Here is a 25,519-nt window from a genome sequence, read left to right on the forward strand (position 1 = left end):
TGGGGACTGCAAGTCCTTATTTCCTTCATGGAAAAACTCAGGAGGTGACTATGCTGAAAGGGCAACTCACAGCCAGGGAAATCACTCTGGCCTTCCCTGTTGACAGCAGGATTTTAATCAGGGCCTGACTTAAATCCTTAATTCACAGCCCTCAGGTTGTTTAAAGAGCTGTGATAATGAGCTGAGAAGAAATTACTATCCATTTTCTCTTGGCAGGACTGTAACAGCATGACATGACATCCATTGAATCGAGGAGAGAATAGGGATAATATTCAAAATGAGAGAAAGACAGAAAATCTACCCAGAAGAAACAATGACAGAAGATTCCTCCACATATGCAAACACAAGGAGGTCAATTTAGATCCATTTTTTTAAACATGTCTTTATTGCTTAAGGACATTTGGCAAGATAGCCATAACATAAACCTCACGTCCAACATTACTTGGCAACACATTTCCCATTTGGAAAGAAAATAAACTGGATTTTTTCTTTGTGCTAATGCCACATTTTTTGGATGCTATTTTGGAAACTAATCAAGAGGTGGCTGCTCAGCATGCCTCTTCATTCTTGGTGGCTTTTTAGTGCAAAATTGCCAGGAGCAGCTTTCTGAAGTCCCCAGAGGTATCAGATCGGACAGCTTCAGCTAATGGCTTCTTGTACATTTGCTGGAACTTCTCCTTTATTGCTGGCAGGTCGCTCTGAGGAGACAAGAAGAGCCTCTTCAGAAGAGAAATGCATGCTTTGAGTAATATGCCCTGCTCCTACTAGGACCCCAGGGGTCTGATCCAAGGTCCACCACAGCTGGTGGGAGGAGAAGAGGAGAAAGCAGAAGGTCTAAAAATCTTGGAGGACTTTCAGCTTAACATTCAGATTTGAGGTAAGTTCACGTCAGATGGTGTGGTGAGGGGATGCTAACTGAGAAGGGGGCCTGTGTGGAAAGCCATGACAGGCGGCTGGGGAAGCTCTGCCCAGAGGTGCTGTGCCAGCACAGTGTTGGTACCGGGAAAACACACACGGGTTTCTGTGAACTCCTGAGGCCATTCCATGGCGGCTAGCAGGGAAAGAGGGACTTCGGGAGTATGGCTAAAAGCGGGTTTTAGTAATTTTCTGGTTATTACTGGGAGGGGGAGAAGAAAACTCCTTATCTTGAGATTTCCTGTGAAAAGGCACCTAGGGCACAGATCTGGTCTCTGTCACTGCGGGTTTTAAATGTTATAATGATTAGGATGTGTCTTAACAGAGAGAATACCCTGGAGCCTAATTTCTCACAGTGTGGATCATTGGGAAATATGCTCTCCCTGTCCCTGTGAAAGGCTCCTCCTGTATGTTGACTGAAACAGATCTGGAATTACAACCTACAGGGTTTACAAGGAAGACTTAAAGATTGTGCTTAAGATCTCAAATGTCTTGTGAAGTTTTGTGCTTTTTAAAATGACAGTTACCTCCTTTGGCTTTTTATTTTTCTTCCCTCCTCCCCATCTGTTTTTCCCAGCTGGAATCAGAGAAAATTGGCAGCACATGTTTATAAGCAATTCTCAGTTTGGGAACTGCTGCTTCATCATTACTTAACTAGGAATTTACTTTTATACATTGTGTTGGGGCCAGACCTCCCTATGGATTAGTTTTAACCAGGTACAGTTGACTCCACTTGAAATTGCCTGCGTGCTTCCTGGTTTAGTTCTTTTGAAAACAGAAATAGATTTAATATCAAAACTAGAGTCGCCTGGGTACAGAAGCAGAGTGTGACCACTGATGTCATTGGGCTGAAAAGGGTTTACTGAGCACATGATCCATCAGGACTCACTCCATACCCTCTACATTTGTATTCTCCCAGAGCTGATGTGAGGCACTGCAGGACGCAGGGTACCCTACCTCAGACCTGGTCACAAGGATGCGAATCAAGGTCTCTTCATCAGTCCCAGCTCCTTTCATCGACTTGTGCAGAAGTGTGGCAAAGTAACCTGGGCAGTCTTTGGCACAGCTGACTAGAGAAAACAGTAAGAGGCCTCATTATATTTGTATATTTATGGCTTGTGATACATCTTCAAGCAGCAGTAAATAAATAAGGAAGAAATAAAGGAAACTCTCTAGAGTTTATGCTCAGACATATGAGCTGGCAGGGCTTCAGTTCTGAGACTGGTCCTCTATCAGTATGCAAGGAGAAATCTTGGAGTCGGAATGGGGACATACAATTTTTCCACAGGGAAAATGTGTTACACAGGGAGATCAGCACTGAGTACTCTGCCATTCCACAGTGAAAATGACATGAATGAGAATGAGCATTTCCCTCTCTGAGGTTCCTCTTGCCCATCCATTCTTGGGGTAGCTGCTCACTCTGTAGATCACAGGGGGAAGATCTGGGAGATCCTAGATCCAGACGGATAACAGCAAAACCAGAAAGCCAACCAGAGACAGGGCATAGGCTTAAATATCAGTCACAGTCAACCCTAGTGCTAAATTGCTGTTGAGGACCCTGCACACTTCTGTCGTTGGCTAGCACTCTTCTATGATGCCCAGGAATCTGCTGGAAGTTAGCAGCAGCCCTGGTCTCAGGGGCAGCTTGGAGGTGGCTGCTCTGTGTTAGAGGGCAAATAATTCAGCTGTGTGGGGAGAGAACCGTCTGGCTGGTTTATTTCTGAAACCAAGGAGTCCAAATCACTATTGAAAACTGCTTCTTTTTTTTCCTGGCAGATATATCAGCTCAATTTAGGGCTATCTCAATGGCTGTTGCCAAGCTGTACTCAGACCCCCAACAAGCAATGTCAGGTCATGGCAAGAACTAGAAAAGAAAGGTCTTGAAACTGTTTTGTTTTTTTTTTTTTACCAAGAGTCAGATAAGCCTTCTCCAAGTCTCCAGACGTTTCACTTTTAATGGATTCTTCTATGTCCTTCCCACACACCTACGAGGACAACAAAAAGAAGCCATAAGAGCTGCTGTCTGTACATGTCATCCCACTGCCATAAAACCAGCATCAGATTTGGGATCCAATGGAAAAAGGCCAATTCAGATCCGTTATAGTCTTTCCAGGGGAGTAATTCAAGGGCAAATGAAGTTCTTCTCTGGTGTAAGTGCTCACAGAGCCATTGGCACCAAGGGAGGGTCTACACAGCCAGGCAAGGCACAGTGGTTAAGAGATGGATAACCTACTTCAGTTGCATGTGTCTGGCAGCTTCTAGGACAAAGAAACTGCAGCTTCTTCTTGAGTGACCCCTGGTCAGGAGAAACTGTTTGAGCTTTGTGTAGCCACTCTGTCAAAGGCTCTGGATGGCTCCCACACAAATAAGATAATTTTTGGAGCTTTACCAGCTCTATGAAGTTTTGTTACTTATTGTCTTTGGCTTCCCAGGGAAAGTTTACAAGCACTGCAGTTGTCCCCAAGTTTTTGTGTTATTCTTCAGGAAAGGGGAAAAGCAGACTACCACTTCAAAACAGAGTTTATCCTGACTTATATGAACTTCAGGAACCTCAAAGTCTTTTACTTTGCTCTGTTTTGCTTATCAGGATGGCCCTGCAATATTCAAGACTCTAGTGAACTTTTAGGTCAGAGCTGGGACACCATGCATACAAGACAGCAAGGACACCTTCTGAGGATTTAGGTTTAAGTTTTGCAAGCAACCAACCTGGTTTAGATCTTGCCCTATTTATCTCTCCAACTGCAGAGGAGGACTGATGTTTGCATGACTCTAATCTTGGCCCACTTCTACTTCGAGTACAGCCAGGCAGGATGTGGTGAATTGGTTTGGGCAACCCAATCTGCTTGGCTTTAGGAATCAAAAAGCCAAGGTAGCTTGGCTATTGGAGCAGTTAAATGAATCCCCAGGGTTTGGGCCACTCTGAGGGAGAGAGTATTAGTTTGTGACTGGGTTTGTTCTCCTGCCAGCAACAAACCAAAACTTGGATTAAGCTGCAAACATTTTCCCAACTATTGGTTCCTTATTATGCTGACACTGAAATATGGCCTTGACTGGAGCTTTTTTCATCTTCAGTGCCCAGGGTTACAGTTTTCTGATGAACTCTGAGTCATCCCAGGGAAGTTCAGGACTGTGAGCCAGAGGCTGGAGGGGGACTCTTTCCTAAGAATAAACATCACTGCTGAGCTTCCATCTCGCTGCCAGGAGAAGGACCTTGGATCTCCCACGGCTTTTTCTTTCTGAGGTAATTTCCAGGCAAGATATCTCAGTGGAGGTCCAGGCCCAAGCATGTGTAAAATGGGTGGGTGACATCAGGAGAAGTACCAAAGAGCCAGGATCCTGCTGCCTATTTTGCCTTATGTTCGGAGACAGAGGAAAGCACAGCAAAGCACCTGCACAGGCTGCCTGCCCAGTGCGGGCAGAGAGGAAGCTTCTGCTGTGCTTCTGCCCAACCAATATGAGGTGTGAAGTGGGGGGTCAGGAGGAGAGACCTTGAGAGGTTCTGCTTAGGAGAAGGAGAGGAAAAGACCAGAAAAGCAAAATCTTACTTCAGGGCAGCAGTTTGTGAACCTGTCCCTTTGCTGTAGGAGTGGGGATACCCACTGCCATGCAGCTGTGGGAAGGAAACAATATTGTGACGTTTATTTGGCTGGATGTTGTGTAGGTTATGAAGGGGAATAGGTTCTTCAGTGGCAAAAGATTCAGCTTTTATCCACTATTTCTGTAAACTCAGGATACAATTGTATAAAAATGTTTTCCAAAATTCTTAAAGCATTCAAGAAGTTATAAAATGGCAAAGAATGGATTGTCCACTCTACACAGAATTATTTAGGTTGAAAAAGACCCTTCAGATCATTACATGTCATTTTAGGGTCTGCACCTACATGTCAGGCCCTATGCAACCCACGTTGCAGAAGATAATAACTCACCTTTTCATAGGCTTGAAAAGTAGCTCTCAGCTGACTATAGCTTCTCTTTGCTAGGACCACATTGAAAGCCAGCTCCTCTGTCCCCCAACGGCCTTCTCCTGCCTTCAAAATTACATGTTATTTTTTTGAAGCATTTGTTTATTCACAGTAGAGACAAGAAGTCAGCCAGAGCCCTCGATCCACCAAGCTCCAGCCTGAGCCCCCCTTTCTCATGTCCTTACACTGTCATTGCTCCCATGCTTGGCATGTTTAGTCATCCTGAGGCAGCCCTTGCTGCACAGCATGGGGCAAATGGGGATTTTTCCCCAAGTGCACTTACTTTATACAGGTCTGAGGCATCTTGCTCAGCGAGCTCTGCATTGACCTGTTCGGTCTCATCTCGGGTTGCCTACAGAAAAAGAGATGACCATAGAAAAAAACGAAACAAGTGCTGGTTACATTTCTTGGTGGAAGGGAAGATGGTCGGCTTGTGGGCCTCACGAATACTTTGGTTATAGTTTTGCTGCCATCTGCTGACAAGTGCCTGGTGATGGGCACGGTGGTACTCGGTGCTGCTGCTTTGAACCATCCGTTCTTGTTCACCACAGCCCCCGGTTTTGCTGACTTTTTGTTGCCTGTGTGATAGAGTTCATCTCCTAGTTTTATTTGCTGTGTGCTTGGGCCCTAATGAGATTGCAAACGCTGATGTCTCTGGAGCAGGAAGGTTCCCAGTACTTGCAGTGAAGTGCAGACACTTTTCATAGTGCTGGATATGCCCTAATAACTGCAAAATGTTTTCCTGACTAACCTATATACCCTGAGTGTTCACCAGTACTGTAAAGCCTGGGAGAAAATATGAAGGACTGATCTATGAAAAAAAAATATGAATAACATGTATTTGCCACTCCTGAAAATATACTCCAGGAGATTGAAAAGAGCTGTATCAATACTTTCCAGAATGAGAATCTTAACTGTCACGTATTTAGTGATGTGACTGTTACGTCTCTAAAGCTTCTTATATTTATCCAGTCTTTTCATTTCCCAGGGCTGTCAGATCTGACTGGCTACCACATTGTCTTTCTAGGTGTGCTCCTATTTTTCTTAGTTATAGTGTGCCTTTATGAAGATACTGTTTTTTTACTTCATTTAATGAAATGGCTTTAAAATAATGTGTGTTCTAATGGAAAATACGCTTTTTTGGTGAATGGAAAACTAACGTAACAGCAATCTCTATCTTAATTGTTCTATATCTACCTGAATTCTAAAATACTTAGCTGAGATGGAAATAAGATTTTGCTGGTTTGGGGAAAAAGTCAGCATAATGGGGCCATGACCTCAAATGAGTATTCTAGCCATTACTGTGCTATAAATAATAATAAAACAATACTGTTATTTTCAAAGTATCAAAATTTATAAAATTACTTCTGGTTTTATAACTTCTGGCTATATATTAAAAAGCTGTAGATATAAAAGGCTCTTATACTGAAGAATGCCTCATTATTGTACTACATATCATAACTACACTATTATAAATACCAGCTAATACTTATTATGGTTACTTAGGGAAGACAGGATCAAAAAAGGAAATATCTCTGTCAGGTAGCTGCATAAGAGGAAAGCCCCCAGCCTTACCTCCAGCACCATGACTAATATCTTCCGTAGGGAGCCACTTGTGTCACTTTTAACATCAGACTCTAGATCCCTATCAAACACTGGGAAGAAAAAAAATAAATTTGTGAGGGCTCATCCAGTGATAAAGACTTTAAATGAAGATACTTGAAAGATAAAACTACTTACGCCGTTTGTAGGCCTCTTTTATGTTTGTAATCTCCTGGGCAAATTAAAAAAAAAAAGAAAAAGAAATATAAATAAATTTTATTAATTAATAAATAGGCAAACAAAACACCAGCAAGTCAGTACCATGCCCATATTGTGTGAGGTGTAACAACCATGGGGGTGGGAGAAGCCATAGGTTCCCATTCCCTGGTTCAGGACAGCACTTTGAGGGATGCCTGACTCATGCAGGTGTTCCTCTGCTTTCCCCTGCATCTAGGTGAGAGCTAAAGGGCTTTTTCAGTAGGATTTCATTCCTGTACCTCTGAACCACTAGAACAGTGCCAAAGCTGCCTTTAACACATATCCAGGGATTTTTCTCTCATCAGAGTTGCCTCCATGCCACCCATGGGAGATAGGAGTAGGACCAAGGAAGAAATTTAAATTATATTGTTCTTAACTCTTGCAGGAGTTTCGGCTCTAGTGTGGCGATCTTATTACTGCAGCCACTGACAAGAGGCATTTCAGCCATGGAAGTTGGGCTGATCCCTCCTTCTCCTCCCAGGTGGATGCTCTTGGCAAGCTCTTTGCCCTGCTACCTAAGGAAGGTGACACACAGTGTCCCAACCTTGTTGTTTCGTGTGCAGAGAATCTCAATCAACAGCGACTCGTCCGTCCCAGCGCCCTTCATCGCCTTCCGGAGCTCTCGGGCCTCGTACTCGCAGGGCAGGTCCAGCAAAGCCAGCACAGCCTTTTCAAAATTCCCACTCAGGTCTCCCTTCAGGTCCTCTTCCATCTCCTGCAGGGGCAGTCAGGAGGGTTAGTGCAAAAGCTGAGGTGGGATTAGAAGGTTTCTTTATTTGTTTGGGGGAATTTAATGATTTAAAGGCTTCTTCTGTACTACAAAGGGACAAAAACATTAAAAAAAGGCCTTAAAATACACAGACTTTTTTTTCCGCAAAATAAGTTCCCTGAAAGTTTTGGTTTCAGATTGAATGAAATGATTGTCCCATCTTCAAATACCAGCCAATATCAGTCCAGTTTTTACTCTTATTTGTTTAAACAAATGCAAACTACTGTTCTTAAAAGCTTAGCAGAAGTTTACACCGAAACGAAACACAGAAGCTTCCTGCTTGGAAAGAGCTGCTCCAGAAGGGATCAGACTTAGGAACCTTCTCTTTCAGTTTTGGTTAAAACTAACTTATCGGAAAAAGCAACAAATTGTTGCAAAGTGCTTTGGTGCCAAGCAATCAGCGCTTTTTTCCCACCAAAAAAAAAAAATAAAATCAACCTTCTCGGATGTGATCTACTTAATCCAAAATTTAGAGACCTTGAAAAGAACTAGCCAGTGTGTAAGCTGAGGATGCCTGCTGACGATGTATCTGCAGTTAACATTTCCTGTAGTATGGGAAGCACTTGACAAGTTCAGAACAATGAACGAGAAGTTATTAAATTCCCTCTTACACAACCCCAAGTGAACACTCATGTGTTTAAGTCAGAGGCTGCCATCAATGCAGGCACCATGAACCCTGCAAGTTCCTGGAGCATCAGGAGAGTGAAATGGCACAACTTGTGTCTCCTTCCTGAGAGATTCAGGACGCCCAGGCAAGGGAGAAGGGTTGATACGTGTTGATGTAACTGGGAAGTCTCATGCCATTTGCTCGTTTCTGATGCTTAGTTTATTAATCCTCATTATAGAACTAAATCCATAGTAGTTATGGAAGGAAAATCTATACCATGCTTGCTGTAAATTTTACATATAGAAGGCTTTCAGATTCAGTGCTGACTGTCTTATTGACATTGATTAATGACTAACGAGCAAGCAGACCTTAGGAAAATATCAATTTAATAATGAGCTCTGCAGGATTCAGCTGTTTACTGAAATAATATTATGGAAGGTTTAATTTTCTTGCACGCAAAATCATTAAGGCAGTCTATACTTCCTCCTGCAGAATTCAAGTGCCTAATGAGGCTTATTAGTTTTGCAACATGTTTTACTTTAAGACTGGAATAAAATATAATTGTACAAGGTCAAATAGTTTCTTTGAATTTGCATCTGGTCTCAGTGGGACTCTGACTTAAAATTTCTCTTTTACATTAACTTTTTTTTCTGAATATTTTCTGTTTCAGCTATGAATTATTTTATAGCTCTCCCAACTTTGATTAAAATGCTCTAATCTGGTTAAGGCTGATTTCAAAAGACTGAGGCATAAAATTAGAAATATAATCAGTATTTTAGGAGATAAAATAAATTGCTGAATAAGAAATTAACTGGTGTTCTCCTTAAATCTGCTGTGCCCTGGGTATTTTCAAAAGCAGAGGCCTATACAATGTATTTCTAGAGGCATGAGGTTTGAAGCAGAGAGGCCATTTATTTCAAAATACCTTGCTATACAGAGCCTTGTACTTCTGTTTTATTTGTTGTCTCTGCTCCGATGTCCGACTTGACAAAACTTCAATAATTTTCTTTTCATCAGTTCCTGAAAAAGAAGTTGTGCATAGGAATTATTCTACCAGGAATCTAATGCAGAAGAAAGAAAATGTGATCTCTAAAGAGAAAAAAAATTGCTGTATATATATCCCCACTGGCTCCACCCTTAGGATTTGTAGCATCTAAGATTCTTTTGAGGATAAATTTAACTTAGTCAGCTACAATGTTCAAACCATAAAATAAAAATTCACCATCTCATGCTGTTCATATTTTATCAGGGAAATTGAGTCTTCAGTTTGAGAAGGTCAGACACTGCTCCTAAAATCAGGGTTATGCCAGTGCCCATAGGCATACCTGTTTTTGGTGACAATACTTGTTTGAGTAGTCTCAAGGAATCAGTCATCAGATCCAGTTTATTAAGTGTGCGAACTGTTGTGCTGGCACAACAGAAGGAGGGGTGTGAGGTGAGAGGCTGGGGTAGATGAGGATGTCTTTGATTCAGCTTCATTAACCCACTGTCTGGATGTACAGTCTGTATAAAATCAGTTTTTGTTAAATGTAGTCAGGAAGAGGAGCCAGAACCAGCCTTGATGGTCTGAGTCTGCTGAAGCTGCTTTGCTTGGCACAAAGAGTGCAATGGTAGCACGGGATGCCCAGAGAGATGCAGCTGATGTGGTGCCCATCACACAGGGGAACTGAACATGCAGCACCCCTCCAGGAGAAAAGCCCTCAGTCAGCTTTGAGCTGTAACTTATGCAGTTGGTGGAAGAAGCTTACTAAAGGCAATGACCTTGTTCTTGTACTTTCCTTGCCCTCAGCCATGTAAACAGATGTTTGAACTGAACAGAGCTTCTGGAAGGCATTCTGTGGCTAAAGAGACAGTCATGTTACCTGGATGTCCAAAAGACACAATAGAGCAGCTATTGCATTAACACAGGTGTCCTGGTGCACTTCCATTTAAGGGCCAGCAGCTTGACTCAGGCATTATTTCTTCAAGACAAGTATTGAAATGGAGAATTTGAATGAGGAGAGGCATATGACCCAGCACTGCCAAAATGCCTATGGCATGCAAAGGGTTTAGATGGCAGATCAAAGGCATCAAGCCATATGCCAGGTCTGCTGATGCACATCCTGCTGGTGAGAGAGGAGAGCCCCATGGTCTCCTTGTGCTCTTCCATCTGTTGCACCCACCTACTGCACTTTGTGCTGTGCCTCAGTGTTTTGGGAGCAGGGACCAACAAGAGTGCCTGAGTAGCAACCAGTACAAAGGATAAAATTACAAATTATTCTGGCATTCAGCAACAGCTGATGCATTTTCATGTCTCATATCACCACCAGGTACATGCAGGACAGCTTTTGCCAGTTGGACATATTGCCCAGTTCTTCCTGCTTAGAACTGAGGCAGAAGGTATGGTCCAACTTTAGAAGGAAGTATCCTCCTATCTGATAATGTGGTGTTAAGCTCTCAGTAGGAGGAGAGTCCTTTGGGAACCGTCTTGAAGGGGCTCAATTGATAAGATAGGAAAAGCTCCTGAAATTCAGCACTTAACTTGCTGATTCTTAATCTCAGTGCTATACCAGGAAGAATTGCTTAAATACATGTTTACTCTGCAAAGACCTGGAATGAATTAATAACTTACTGCTCTCGTGTGCTGCCTGGCTGTTTATCCTCTACTGGACATTGTCATCTCTATGGACCTGAGGATCCCATGAAACGCTGTGCATTCCTCACTCACATTAGTGCACAGTCAGGCAGCTTACTTCAAACTACCTTAGAAGATGGTGGGAGCCAATATTTTTTGTTAAAAATCAGTGGTGCAGGTTGAAAGAACTGTATATTCCTTTCAGTTGATAGAGTTGTAGTGGGCTCTGATGAACAGGAGATGGTGATGAAGATAGAGGTGGTGATGTTTTTTACTGGTTCCTTGAAAACCTGGGAAAGGACATATAACCATGACCTAAATTTGCCCTGACTAGCAGAACCTCATGATTGTGAAATCAGTCTTGGCAGCTTCATGTTCCTAGCACAGGGATATATATACAAACAGTATGTTTACCCCAATTCTCTGGAGCCAAGTAATTAACATACTAGATCTTAGCAGTCTTTGAGGAACAAGCTGGCTTCCCTTCCCTTTTATCTTCATGGGTGTGAATGTTCTTTGAGTCAGTAAGTGACAGAAAGCATAAAGATTACCTTAAACTCATTGGAACAGTTGTTTTGCCTTAAGTTCATGTACATGCTCTTTATAATATTAACTGCCCTTTGTACAAAACCCAAGAACTTTCTTACCTGCTCCTTTGCAGGCACTGTGTATTTTCTTGGCATCTCGGTCTGCATCAAAACCATGATGATGGTGTTTATGGGTTGACTAGAAAGAGAGAGGCACAACAGATACATGGGAAACAATTCTGCATTAGAATGACAGCAGTTTGGGCCTGGTTTTTTGCTTGATCTTTGTTCACACCATCTAAACCTTGAAGTTCACACTGGGCTTTGACAAAATACTGTATCTGTCACTAGGGCTCCTTGAATGGATCCACAAATAGCTGTCACCACGTGACACACAGTGCTGAACCTATATAACTTAGTTCTGCCAGTTCTGGCTTATTCAAATAATTAAGGGTAATAACTTCATATTAGGCATCTTCATGCCAGATCAAATATTATTTACTTGTACCACTTTAACAACAGGCAAATACTAAAGTCTTGGCAGGTGCATACAGAACCAGGCCCTGAACAAAAAGTGGTCCTGAAAACCTTTCTTTTGTTGATGCATTGATGCAAACAAGATAATTGGAGATATATGACATGCTAAAGCTGGTTTTTTTTGTTGGGGGGTTTGTTTGTTTGTTTTTTATTTTTATTTATTTGTATTTTTATTATTTTGGAAAATTAGGACATGTGGCTACCTTCAGCTAAACCTATTTGGGAAAATAACTCAAAGTCCACAGCCATAGCAGCAGTTTACAGCCTGACATATCAGTGTAAACAGAAAACTCTGTGTGCTTCTAATCTGACAAGCTATGAATCACAAAGGTTGAAATGCTCCTATATCCTCTATTCTGCTGTTTCTCAGACAAGGATAGAATTCTCTGAGACCACGAGGTCAGCAACAATTTCAACCACTGTAATATTATTAATCAGATCTCTTAAATGCCTAAACTCTAAAATAGGTCCTAGGCTCTGAAATCAAGTGAAACGCTATATAGACCATGGACTCCAGGGGGTCTAAGTGGGAACTGAAGTGCTTTGGCATTTCTATTCAAATAGCAACATGAGGATCAGGCTATTTGCTTGGCAGGGCTGCCAGTCACTGGCACCACCACTGTTAATTAAGGGTTATGATACCCCAGGGCATGGCAGTCTGCTTTTAAGCCCTCCTGAAAATGCCACAGGCCTATTGAGGAGCAGAAGAGGTTAAATGGCTGATTAACCTCCTTGTCTTTGGGGATAGCACAGGGTAGAGACAATTTCTGAAAGACATTAGGCACAACATCATTCAGCTTGTGGGATAAAGAGAATTTAGCCATGTGGCTGTGGGCCATGGTCTGTCATGTACCCATCTGGCCAGAAAACGTGTTTTATTTACACGTATAGATACAGCCTGAAAGTCTGTTTATTGGCATTCTGAAAAAGTGTCATGCTGTCATCTACTAGTTCTGATGAAAGAGCTACAACTATGGCAAAAGGGGTCCTCCCTCAGGGCCAGTTCTCAAGGAGAAAACCCAAATCCAGTCCCTACACTGCTTTACCAATCTACCTTTGTGATAGACTAAAGGCCATTTGGGTACCTGGCTTTTCCAATGCAGTGAGTAGCTGGGATACAACTTACTGCTGTAGTGCAGCCATCTCACCGAAACTGAAAGTTATTTTTACAACTATAGCAATTAGTAAGGTACAATAACAATGCAATAATTTCTCTTCATCTCTACAGCACAAGCTAACACTTTAATTCCCACATCATTGTGACAAATGTGGTTTTTAAAGATGTATCCTACTGTATGCTCATACGCAAGCTTCTTTACACCTTTCAAACAACATGCAAAAAGGTGCTTATAAGTAATGAATATTTTCTAATGGGAGATTTTATTTAACAGTCTTCAAATTTCCCAGGAAACATGTCAAAATGGAAAGGGAAAAACACAAAGTTAGAAAACAGATGCACTGATTAGTATCCAAAATTAATTGCATTCATACTTTTCTATGATGTTAGGGTGCTTCTCCTTTGGTGGCATCATGTACAAAATATATGTACTAGCAGGCTGAGAGAGCTGGGGGTGTTCAGCCTGGAGCAGACAAGGCTCCAGGGAGATATCATTATTTTGGCTTTGTAGTGTCAGTATGCTTATGGTTGATCTTGCTGTCTGTTAGGCAGCCACTACTGAAGTTATTCTAGAGTTGTTTGCAAAGAGTTTCTTTGTAAGTGTAAGGACCAAGGGAGCAGCTGAAAAATCAGAAAAAAATGGAAAGTTCTGTGGCACAAAACACAGAGAAAAGTGCTAACATATCAAATGTAGACATTTGACTACTTTGCAATTATCCAAGTGCTATTCTAATTTATATACTTTCAGATTCACTCCATCAATATGAGGGAAGAACTGTTGCTTCACATTCACTGCCTCCTGACCTGGGGCAGGAGATGCACTGGTGAGAAGTGAGAAGAAAGGGACTTCATCTGGCATTCACTCCCACTTTTCAGTCATTCAACCTGGACAGAAACAACTACACAAACACTGAAAGGCAAGACCTGGTTTGTACTGCCTTGCCTTGCGCCTCAGCAAGTGCTGTGCTGTGGGAATTGCCCTTACACACCGATGCTGTTGCCGCTGCAGCTCCCACTGCTCCAACCCTACCACAGATGCACCTGGTCCTGGTAATGTCATGGCAGGACACTGAGAGAGTAGTTTGATCTCTTATGCCCTGATGGCTGGTCAGTTATCCTCAGGTTGATGAGTCCCTAACTCCTGGGTACAACCTGTCACTGTAGGTGTTGTGTTTGTGTGTAGCACAGGTGAAGCAGGCAGGAAAATGGTAACACCAGAGACTGAAATAACATTGTAGGCTTATGAGGATTCATAAAGATATATACACAAAAACATTTCAAGGGAAAAATCATGCAGAAGGGAAGGAAGGCCTGTTTCTTAATGATGTTCAGGATATGTTTGTTTTAAAGCACCAGAGGAATTTACTGAGTAAGCTCTGCTAAAGCCTCTGTCTTCAAATAAATCACTGAAGGACATTAAGTGGTGTGCCTGGGGGTTACCATTCTTATAGTACTGTGTGTAATACTAGCATCAGCTGTATAGAGAGGAAATCTGATACTCTGGGTAAGTGACTTCAGGGCCAATGCCTGGGTCACTGAAAAGCCCTGGCTAATATCCACTACTTGCTGAGTCGCAGCCTTGACCTTGCCCACTGACATATTTTTCCCAAGCAGGAGAGGGAGAGCTATTTCAAAACTGTACTACTTCTTACCCTGTGGATTTTGACAGGCGGATTTTCCTGTAAGGGATACATGGAAAAATAAATCAATGTTTAATACCATTTGTAACTTGTAGACATTTTTCTTTTAAAAACATGGGCAGAATCACTTTAATATAGTTCTTGTTTTAGAGTTAGGATCTTAGATTAGATTTGAGTGGTTACTGACTTAAAATTGTTCTAGCAATTTTGGTGATAGCATGATGTGGAGTCTGAAATATCAGGTGGATGGTCTGAAAGACTTTGCAGCTGGACACAGGATGTAAGAGAACCTGCTTTCAAAAATCAGTCCAGCTCCATTTACTGATTTAATTTTCTTCTCATTTCTCTCCAATAGTTCTATATTAATTAGTGCAACCAGAGTTCTGGTGGTAAGAAATCTTTTCACTTCCAGCATAGCTGTATTTATGGCCTGTGTCAAGGCTTGTTTTAACTTAACCTGAATAGTTTTTGCTTCACTCAAGCGTATTTTAGACAATAATCCTTTTCCCTTGAAACTTTGGCTAGAATTGCCACATATTTATTTCTACTAAACTGGACAGATTATAGCTGACCTAAAACTAACACTTCTAACTTGTAAAGCACACCAAGTAGTTTTTCATACTGTAAATTACATTTTACTTTAAGGAGCTGTAAGATGAGTTTATAGTTGAAGATGGTCTGCAATGCTTAGAGAAGCATTTGGAGATTTTTCTTTGATGTTTTAGCATGTGGAGTCCTTACGGAGCACAAAGAAACTGTTTAACAAAAAGGTCAGCAAACCCAAGAAAGACAGAGGAGTGGAGGGCGGGACCGAACTCTGATGGATTCAAGACATCAGTATTTCAAATTGGTGGGATACTGCAATACATTGCAGACATTTCTGAAAACAAAATCTGATATCTTCCTCGAGCAAAAGACAAAAACCTTGCAGTAGATACAAAGTGCTCATCTGTCAGTAGACAAGAACAGAAGAAATGCTATCATGAACATGCCAGGTAGCTTCCCATACTGCAAAAGAGAGACAATGTGCCCTCCCTGAAAACAGCTGATAATGCAGCTTGAAAAATCAAAGCTATTTTTCCAGTTCCATCATCTCATGCAGGTGCCAAAAGCACACTCAGGAACAGAGGTTTATGGAGGAGTACTCTCAGAACAACAGAAAGAGCAGCTGCTCGGGATGCTGGTCACCTGCTGCAGCTCTAACACAGATCAGTGCTGATGATGTACATGGATAAATGCAGATGCAGACCCTTACAAGAAAATCACTAGGAAGAGTCAGCAGGAATGTGGCCTGAACAGTCAAGATGCAGCTTAAGTAGCTTTGGGCAAAGCTCTAAAAAGGGCTGGATTTATCCAGGCATGTTGAGTGCCTACCCCTGCTCTTTTTTTTTGCCAGGTCCATTTTATGTGCTTTATTTAGTGGATGTCTAACTTCAAGCTTCTCTTTGGCTGCTGTTTTCTTTCTTTTTTTTTTTAACAGAAATAAAAATTAAATTTCACAGAAAGGGCAGTCTGACCCAGCCATGCTCTTTACAGCATTAACTATGCACTTGAGTGGGGTCTGGAATAAAATTCTGGGCAGTATTCAGTTGTCTAAACATAGGTCCCTGGTGCTGCCTGGGGTGCTGTCCCAGGGTAAGCTGCCTGCTGCCTGTCAGACATGAGTGGTCTCCTGTGGGCCTGCACCCGTGAACACGGTGTGGATGTCTCACATACCTAAGAGCATCACCAGTGGATACTGGAGGTGGGCTACACAATCACACCAGAGTTTTTCCAGACATTTTCTTATGCTTCACATATATTTAATTATGTTCACAAAAATGCATTGGAGAAAAATGAAGTTTTAAAAAGAATGACACAAACTAGTTCCATGTGCAACAATCTGAACTTTCCTCTCTACCAGGTGAGCAGCAGCAGCCCCTCTGCCTGGTTTCCTACAGATTTACATCTCCTGACTGGCTCATTTTGGTGCCTTTATTGCCTACTGCAGCTGAAGCAATTCCTGTGATGGACATAGGCATAATGGCCCATCACTGTGTGGATTCTTTGGTGTCTTATAAGGGTTGAGCTCATGCCTCGGTCTTTTGTTCAGGGAATTTCTAATATAGTCTCTCTCTTCTCAAGATTTTCAAGAAATGTAACAGGCACTATTAATTTTGAGATTAAGAACCTGCTGGTAAATTAATCTAAAATTATCCAAATTCAAATGTTTTTAGCTAGGGTGATAGATACATACATACTGCATTCCCCTACATCCTCTTGCATTCTGTTTCTTTAGGAAGCAACCCCCAAACAATCCATAATGTCCCAAAGGTAAGGACAGGAACATCAGAAAACCAAATAGACAAGTCAGAACAATTGAAAACCCATCACAGATAGGAAGCTATGGAGCCTGTTGAGATTTCTCAGTTCTCACTATGCACAGTCATTGAGCCACGAGTTCAAAGACCTTCAAGGAGCCCAGTCTCACGCTAATGAACCAGTTCTCTTCCAGCTTAGCACAGGTAGAGCTGTCAGGATCGGTTTAGGCAGAGCTGATCTTGCTGTAGGCAACGGATAAGTGAGCTGACACCTCAAGGTGCCTTCCAGTTCTCTGATTTTCTGTCTTTCTCTTTTGTGTGGAGAGGAAAAATTTGTTTTCTCTGTCTACCAGGAAATATCCCAAACCATATAGTTACCTTGGTAGCATAAGAAACAACAGTACTGGGGTGTGCACCTCGTTAGTTAAACTGTACCTAATACACTAGGATCACAGAAGACAGATTCTGGCAAATCAGCACCTACATGATTAATTTTTTATCAACACACACATATCCAAGATTAATTATTTATCCTGGCAGAAGTCTTTAATGAGCTGTAATGCAACTGGAATCCAAGATTAACTAGACTAACAGTAATAGATGGGGGAAAAAAGGACATGTTGTCTTAGATCTTATGATTAAAACCTTCTAGTACATCACACATTGTCAGGATAACATCCTGTTAGCAGAACAAACTCTGAACTCCCACCAAAAGCTATAGTCTTAATGACAGCCCAAACCTCATCATTCATTTCAAGCACTTCTGTCTGTTAAGAATAAAACACAAGAACAAACATGGGAGTAGGCTGCTATATTTTAATTCTGATCTACTGCTATAGATGGACTGAAAACCTAATGCTATGTTTGTACTTCATCAATAGTCTGAGTTACTAAGACAGATGTTGCCAGTCATAAAGATTTTTTTTACCCTATCACAGTGGTACCTTGGGCCCCTCTGACCTGGGTCAATTTTTCTGGATCACAGCAGAAGGTATGAGCACAACCAACTCAAACTATTCTATGATTCTATAACAGTCACAGCCTTCTACCACTAGATAAGGTATATTATTCTTACATAAAAATAATAATGTCACCTTATTTAAACCTTTGCATTCCAATAGAAAATATATCTTCCTGCTTGTGTCAGTTAACAATGCAGTCGAGACTGGAATCAACACCAAGAGAGAGGAGGACAAGCCAGTTCAGTGGTAGCATCCAGCCTGCCTGACAAGCAACATCTGCCTCACCCACGGCAAAGAGCCTGGAGACACATATCACACGTCTCAGAGCTGTGGATGGGAGAGTTCTCTGAGTCAGCAGGCAAAAGATTGCTCCTCCACCAGGAGCCTCCAGCTTTGCCATGGGATGGATGAGGGCCTTGGTGCCTCGTGATCTGTGGCAGCAAGGCCCTGGGACACACAGCCCTGTTCTGGCCCATGTTAGCCAGCTTGGTGTGGGGCTGCAAACTTTCCTGGGGGATAAAAGGTTGGCCTGCTCAGAAAGCTCCAGACCACCAATCAGAAGGGCAGAAAAGCAGATAAAACTCATTTCATTTCAGTGTGAGGGTGCTCCCATAAGAAAAACTTCCAAATATTAGAGCTCTTTAATATAGTGGAGAAACAAAAGAAACAAAATTAATTGCTGGTAGGCAGGGTCAGGTCTCATCTAACTGGGAAAGGCCATTCAGGGTGAGGATATCTCATCATTAGTGTATGGTGCACTCACCATCTCCTATCATCCTTGCATCAGAGTAAGGGGTTCATCTGTAAGCTCTCTCTTCAGTAAAATTCAAATAATTGGGCTCAATTATTCAGGTAGGAATTTATTTGAAATGTGAAGGCTTTTAGTACACAAGTGAAAGTAGATGGGCACTAACATTTAAAACCAAACAGAAGCAAACAGCTGCAGCACGTTGCAGCAGGGCAGTATCAGAAAGCACTGGGGCTTGTGCTGTGGTAATAAAGAGGCGGGGTTGGCAAACACCTTTTTGACGTATCAATTAGCAAGTGCTACCTTGACACAACATGTGTCTTTTTGACCACAAGGTTCCTTCTTCTCCTAGTTTGTAAAACATACCTGTCATTTTTGTCCTGTCATTTTTGTTCGTTTGAGCATTTTTCTCAACACATTTTTGTCAACCACAATATGCAACTGGAAAATTGCCATCTGCCTCCTTGACTGCTCAGAGAATGGTATCAGCCTCTCCAAATGCCATCTACCATCTGCCAGCCAGGCTGTCACTCTCCCAAACCCTTGCAGCTGTTTTATGTCTAACAGCTGTATGACAGCAACATCCTGGCTTGTTCCTGACAGTCTATTTGCTATAAAGATCAAAACAATTTCTATATGAATCTATACTGGATGATACAATATATGTAAGTTTTATGGATTAAACTTCATTACTCAACAGCCTTTGCAATGACTCTGTGACTCCTTCCAAACCAAGAGGTGCAAACCCTGTTTTCTATATCTGAGACTAAACCTACAGTGACAATAAGATCCTAATAGAATTAATCACATTTACTTTTTCCTATTACAAACAAGTGGCAACAGTGAAGGTAATTGCTCTAACAGTTAAACTGCAAAATTAAACCCATCTTTCTCCTACAATGTCCCTCCTGTTTCTAGTAGTTGTTAATATATCATCTCATAATACTTGATGACTAATTTTTTATCCAATTTATTCATGCTCATCACCATGACAGAGAAGTCCACAATTAAGAGAAAAAAATAAGTTTGGGGTGGTTCTCTAGTGGCTGAATTTTATACTGTCCAGTTGTAATGCTTCCAAACATTTCTGTAGCTGGTAGAACACCTTAATACGGAGTACTTTTAAAATCAGAGTTAGCTACCAGCGCACCATGCAGTGAGAATGCCAATGTTTCAAAACTGCAGCCTTTATTTCTAGAGGGTTCAAGCCAGATACTTAAATACAGATACCTTTGAGATGTGCGAGCACACCCAGCACCTGCATGGGGCTGGCAGAGGGGACATGGGGCTGACAAGGACCTGACTCACCTGGTGGAGCAGCTGAAGCCAAGGCAGGAAAGGATGCTAGAAATATTCAAAGACACCATGCCCGTGGAGAGTCATGAGTCATGCCTCACATCACTTCCTTTTAAAACTTACCTTGCAAACGGAAGCCATAAGAAAAGCAAACGAATGTCATTCTTTATTCACCTTGGACAAATCTAGTATTTCAAGTCTCTGTTATGCTGGGGCAGACTTGTCTACTATTATTTTATTGACCATAATACCCGGTTGGGAAACACTTGGAAACCGGCATATTTTGGCTCTTTTTCAGCTGAGATACCAAATCCCTGGCTCAAGTGTTCTTATGTCTTACTAAAAATTTTACACTCATTACTTTAACTAAGACTTGTGATGAGTTCTGGTAGGTTAACCTTGATGGAACTGAAGTAAATTCTTGTGTAGGCCAGCGTGAAAGTTAACATGACTTAAGTATACCTAGAGAGGGCTGAAATACTTGGACACAACCTTTGGGAACATCATGATGAGTCTTTCATGTATTTTAAAGCTCAATTATTTACAAGGAGAATAACTTGAAGGATGTTGCACCCCATCAGGGAAGCCCCAAGATGACATGCTTCTCCCCTTGGTCCTTTATTGTTTCTAAAATATTCCTCTGCAATATGCATTACCTAAACACTATCTATACATTCATAGACACATGAAGGGCTGTTACTATACAGATATGCATGTGTAGTGTCCAAAAAACCAACTGTGCCCATGAAACTTGGAGGTTTCTGTGTCTAACACTTTTCTACATCACAGGAAGGAGGTGGAGGAAGTTTCAAGATACTCTCAGGTCAGCTGAGTCACCTAAAGCAGCAGTAATCGATCCATTGCTTCAGCCAGTAGTCATAGTTAACATAAAGGCAGAGTAATTTTTCTGGATAGCAACTGTTGAAAATTTTATATTATTTTGAAAATAGTTGAGTTCTTGTTTGACATAAGTAGCTAGAACTCTTGGGCTGCAAGTTGAACCTTATCTAAACCGTATGGCTATGTTGTTTAAGTCAAAGATGGATTATAGTGGAACCTGGAGGTAATAATCTGATCATTCATAATAGTAAAGACGGATTGTAGTGAAACTTGAACAACCTGGACATTAATAATAGTTAGAATAGACAAACCTAGCAGCTTAAATATTACCGAAAAATTAATAGCTAGAGTGGACAGCCACAGATTGTGGTATATGAGCTGTACCAACCATATTACAACATGGACTACAGAACTGACCAAAACCAATATGAAGATGACCATGTGGCAACCACTTGGTAACAAAACAGTGAACCAATAAAGAGGGACAAGATGCCAGACCATAATATTACCATTGGTCTGGACTATTGCATGAGGAGTGGGGAGTTTAGATTGTGAGGGTTTAATTGCCCAACGGGTTTCTTTGTTCAGAGTCCCTCTTTTGAGGCATCTAAGCTTGAGCTACCAGATATCATAACTGATTTGTGCCAATAAACCCATCCAGTGGAGATGAGAGTCTAATGACGAAAATTTCCTTAACAGTAACAACAGAACTTGGTAGAGTATACTAAAACTGTTGTATACAGAGAAGAGCATTAGAGTCCAGATACTTTGGAATTTTTTATATTTTTGTAAAACATAATTCCTTGACCTATTTACATCACGTAAAACACAAATGTAATGACTCTTTGATATTTCAGATGTTTTTTTTTTTTTTTTTGCCACAAATGCATCATAATTTTTTCACGTGTAGATGCCTGTTAACACCTCCTACAGCAGCATTCACAGGACAGCCTCAGACCTAAAAGGAACAGCAAATATCCTGGGTAAAAAGGGACCATGGAAATGAAAAGAATCTCCCACAGCTCTTCCCCAGTGCTGAGTGGCCGAACAAGAAGTTATTTCTGTCTTGTCCTGACTGTGGGCTTATAGCCAGGGACCGAACAAGAATCGATTGTCACTGAACACTGGTCTGCTAGGGGAAGCAACAAAGAGCAATTGTTGAGCTTCGTGATGAGATAATAAAATCACGCTGTGGTAATACTTGTACTAAGGAAACATTTCTACAAGGGCAGTTATGTCCATAGGCAACAGAGAAGTCCCTGTGATGTTTATGACCTTATGCCCAAGTGGACTCCTCGGACAAATATGTTCTCTCTTACTTTTTTACCTTAAAGTTCTCAAACCACAACAACCTGCCATCCCCTTCATATATTACAGAGCCCTTCCTGGCAGAAGGTTTAGGCTGCTTTAGTGAGAAGATGAAACTCAAGGGTATGTCAGAGAATCCCTAAAAATGGTTTAAATTAAAACCAAAGAACTCACCCTCCCCAGATTAACTAAAACCACAGAATAATGCATAAAGAGTCTTCATGTATTTTTGAGAGACAGAAGGTTAAAAAAAATTGCACAATTTCACATAAGTAAAAATCCACCAAACTTTCAAATCATGTAATAAAAACAATTGCTGCTATTCCCAAATGTCCCCAAAGCATTCTCCTTAGAGCAGAGCAGCCACCCAGATTTTCAGGTGGATTGACTTTTAATATTAAGGACAGCAGAAGTACAGATAAGCTTAATGCAAGACTTAAAATAAATAAAATAATTAGACAACTTAAATCTCTAGGGATGTGCCATCAAAAACACTGCTTGATTGTAGAAAAAAGAACCAGACTGAGTTCGGAGAGCAAAAAGGATTTGGAACCATGCAGATTTCAAGCTATAATGTTGCATTAGGTGCAGTTCTTAATTGGGAACTCAGCTTCTAAGAGTTGGTGTTGGCTGGAAAATTTTTACTGAAAGCATTTTTTTCAGTAAAATTTGATTTTTTGTTCAAATTAACATGTTCAGGATGATAATTGTGATGAAAGCTCCATTTTAAAATTACATAGCTGAAAAGTTCCATTTTAACATCCACATAGTGGAACTTTTCACTGAAGAATGCTTAGCTTTCAATGAAAACTTCATTTAATACTGACATTACAAAAAAAAAGAAGTTTTAAAACCTAAATCCATTTAAGCAAGTAAAATACCTCATTTGATATAGATGATCAATTTTATATTTCTTCCAGCAGAAGCTATTGAAAAAAATTTCACTTCTGAAATTTCAAAGCAGATGAAATTTTGGAGAGATGTGTTATTCAACAGAATGAAACAACCCATTTTTACCCAGCCAGTAGTGCCAGTATTGACCACAAAAGAGGAGCTGCCCCTGTGCATTGCAGCGCCTCCCAAAGCCACCATAATCCAACAGCAACAGGTGCCCCTTTCATCCTTCATAAAAAAAGTGCTTACTGGCTCATCTGCTGACAAACTGGTGGTCCCTATGGCTGGCTTTCGTATATCCTCTGCGAGTTTGTAAGACTTGCTCTGGAGGTTTAGAAAACACAATACATAAGACACTCATGAGCCTACGGCTGCAAAACATGAGATTAGGAGAAAGAACAAACTGCAGCTGAAAACTCTTTTATTTTACTTTCAAGCTGTTCCAGAAGTGGTTCTCTGACACAGATGCAGGTAGTTCTCCAAGATTACCTGTAACATCCTAGTAACAACAGAATGGTGCAATTCCCAGATGAGTCATGGGATTCTCTTTCATCATGGGCTCACACATCTTCCCACTGTAGCCTACAGTGCAACTCTGGTGTATTGCAACTACATCCAAGGCTACCTAGTCCAGCACGGAGCTCATACACCTGCTAAACCCGCCTGAGATGCAGTGCTGTGATCACTCCTGCCACAGATAGACCCTGGCTGGCTAGTTTAAACCTGAATTGAGTATGCTTGCTCAACACTGCATTCAGTGTACGTTCAGTCCATTGAAAGGCTCTCCAGGGCCAGGACCCTCAGGAGACACCTGCCAACAACTCTGTGAAGTGTGATTATGTGGACACCTGGGGCTTCACCTTGTTTCCTATGCACAGTTAGGTTGCTAAACTGCTCCCTTCTCTCCCCTTATCCAAACAGCCAGCTAGCAAAAAGATGGTGTCAAGATGAGACCATCCACCCGTTCACAGGGAGACAAAAACTCCTTGGATTAGTAACTGGAGCTTTGTGCAAATGGTATGGGTTCTCTTGCTCAGTCTGCCAAAGAAAATGTCCTGCAGAACTGGTCCACCAGCACCAGATCCTTGGCATCTTTCAAGGCCTTGCTGACTTTGAATTAAAAAATAGTCACATGACAAAGTATTATAAATCTTAGAGAAACTAATGTCACATTAGCCTGTATCAGCAAATAGGCTGTCTTCTATTAATATCAACTGTAAAATGACAGGTTTTCAGCATTCAAGGAGAAAATGCATTGCTGACTAAATATTGCTTTTATCCATTGGTTTTAAAACTGAAGCTAAACCCCCCCCAGCTTATTCAGCACAAGCTACTTAACTTTCAGAGGGACCAATCATTCACTGCTATCACACACAAGCTTTTGATGATCATGTTTTTTGAGGTTAAATGTCATTATTCATACACACAAATGTTAGCCAATATTGTCTCAGTCAAAATTCATACAGTAATTTAATGCAGTAAATCCTTACACCTGGATTTTAATCAGGCCCTTCTGCGAGCACCACACTTTGAGATTACTCCTGTCCCTACTGTTCTGTGATAAACAGCCAGATTTTCAAAGTATTGGCCTTTGGGACAGGAATGTTTTCATATTTCTTTAAGGAATTATTTTAGCATTCAAAATGTTTCAACACAAATTTTCTAAACTAACTAAAATTTGTTTTCCCATGACATCCGACACATCACTTCTTTTTATCAAAATGAGCGTGCTGCCCTGTTTAACTAAGCCAAAAGGAGTATTAAAACACTTAGGACCTGCGTGTTATAATAATTTCATTATTCATGTACTGCAATGAAGCAACGTTACCAGCTACACACAAGTTTACCACACAAACTTAAAGTTGATTTTGAGGTTAAATCTTCACTTGCAGCTCTGTTAATGCCATTTAAAGTGAAAATTGACAAAAATAAACCCAGGAAATTGTTGCATTCTTGACAATCCAAATTAAATAACTACTTACATGTGAACTGCCCATTTTTGCTTAGCCTGAATATGGAAGAGGCAACTCTTCTGCTCTTCAGTAAAACAAGCATGCAGATGGAAAGTCAACTTTTACTAGAGCAGCTAAATCCTACCCAACCCTGGGTTAATCAATAACTCATGACTATTTAAATTCTAGTCATTGCAAGTTGGGGTGTATTCACTATTATATGGTGGCTTTATTATCCCCACTATTGAATATCATATCCTGTTGCGTCATGGAGCTGACTGGTTTCTCTAAGGAAAATCAGGATTTCACAATGTAAGCCTCAATATCGTACATACTAATTTACCGATTTGTTATTACAATTATTTAAAACATAAAACTATTGTACCACCCAACACTAACCTTTCAAACATTTTAGAAAGAAGGATACCTCCTTTGAAGAGATTATATTGGATCTTATGGGATTTAGCAATATTTAATATGTCATTGAGGACCTCAGCTCCTACAAAATATTTGGAACAGAATCTCACTGTTTTTATTTGGTTTATGTGGCCAGGTTTTGGTAATGGGGGGTTTCAGGGGCATCCCTGTGACAAGAGACCAGGGGTTGCCCCCACATTGGACAGAGCCAAAGCCAGTGACCCCAAAATGGACCCACCCAAGGACAAAGTCAAGCCTTGTAAATGATGCTGGTGGTGTGGTAATGTATTTAACAAAGGGTAAAAATACTCTGC

At 41.1% G+C, this 25,519-nt stretch overlaps 1 protein-coding gene across 1 annotated transcript; it reads right to left on the reverse strand.

Moving 5' to 3' along the window:
• Positions 1-374: 374 nt before the first annotated feature.
• ANXA13 (annexin A13) lies at positions 375-24,929 on the reverse strand. The gene is made up of 11 exons (XM_027684398.1): positions 24,819-24,929; positions 11,315-11,393; positions 8,979-9,073; positions 7,222-7,392; positions 6,618-6,651; positions 6,453-6,532; positions 5,161-5,229; positions 4,842-4,943; positions 2,825-2,900; positions 1,873-1,985; positions 375-698 (listed from the first exon to the last, which is right to left on the reverse strand). The coding sequence occupies exons 1-11, from the start codon at positions 24,831-24,833 to the stop codon at positions 579-581; spliced, it is 954 nt and encodes a 317-aa protein (XP_027540199.1). The 5' UTR covers positions 24,834-24,929; the 3' UTR covers positions 375-578.
• Positions 24,930-25,519: the final 590 nt, after the last annotated feature.

This window comes from Neopelma chrysocephalum, unplaced genomic scaffold, assembly GCF_003984885.1.
Source record: "Neopelma chrysocephalum unplaced genomic scaffold, ASM398488v2 Primary Assembly neopelma1_66, whole genome shotgun sequence".
Lineage (NCBI taxonomy): Eukaryota > Metazoa > Chordata > Aves > Passeriformes > Pipridae > Neopelma > Neopelma chrysocephalum.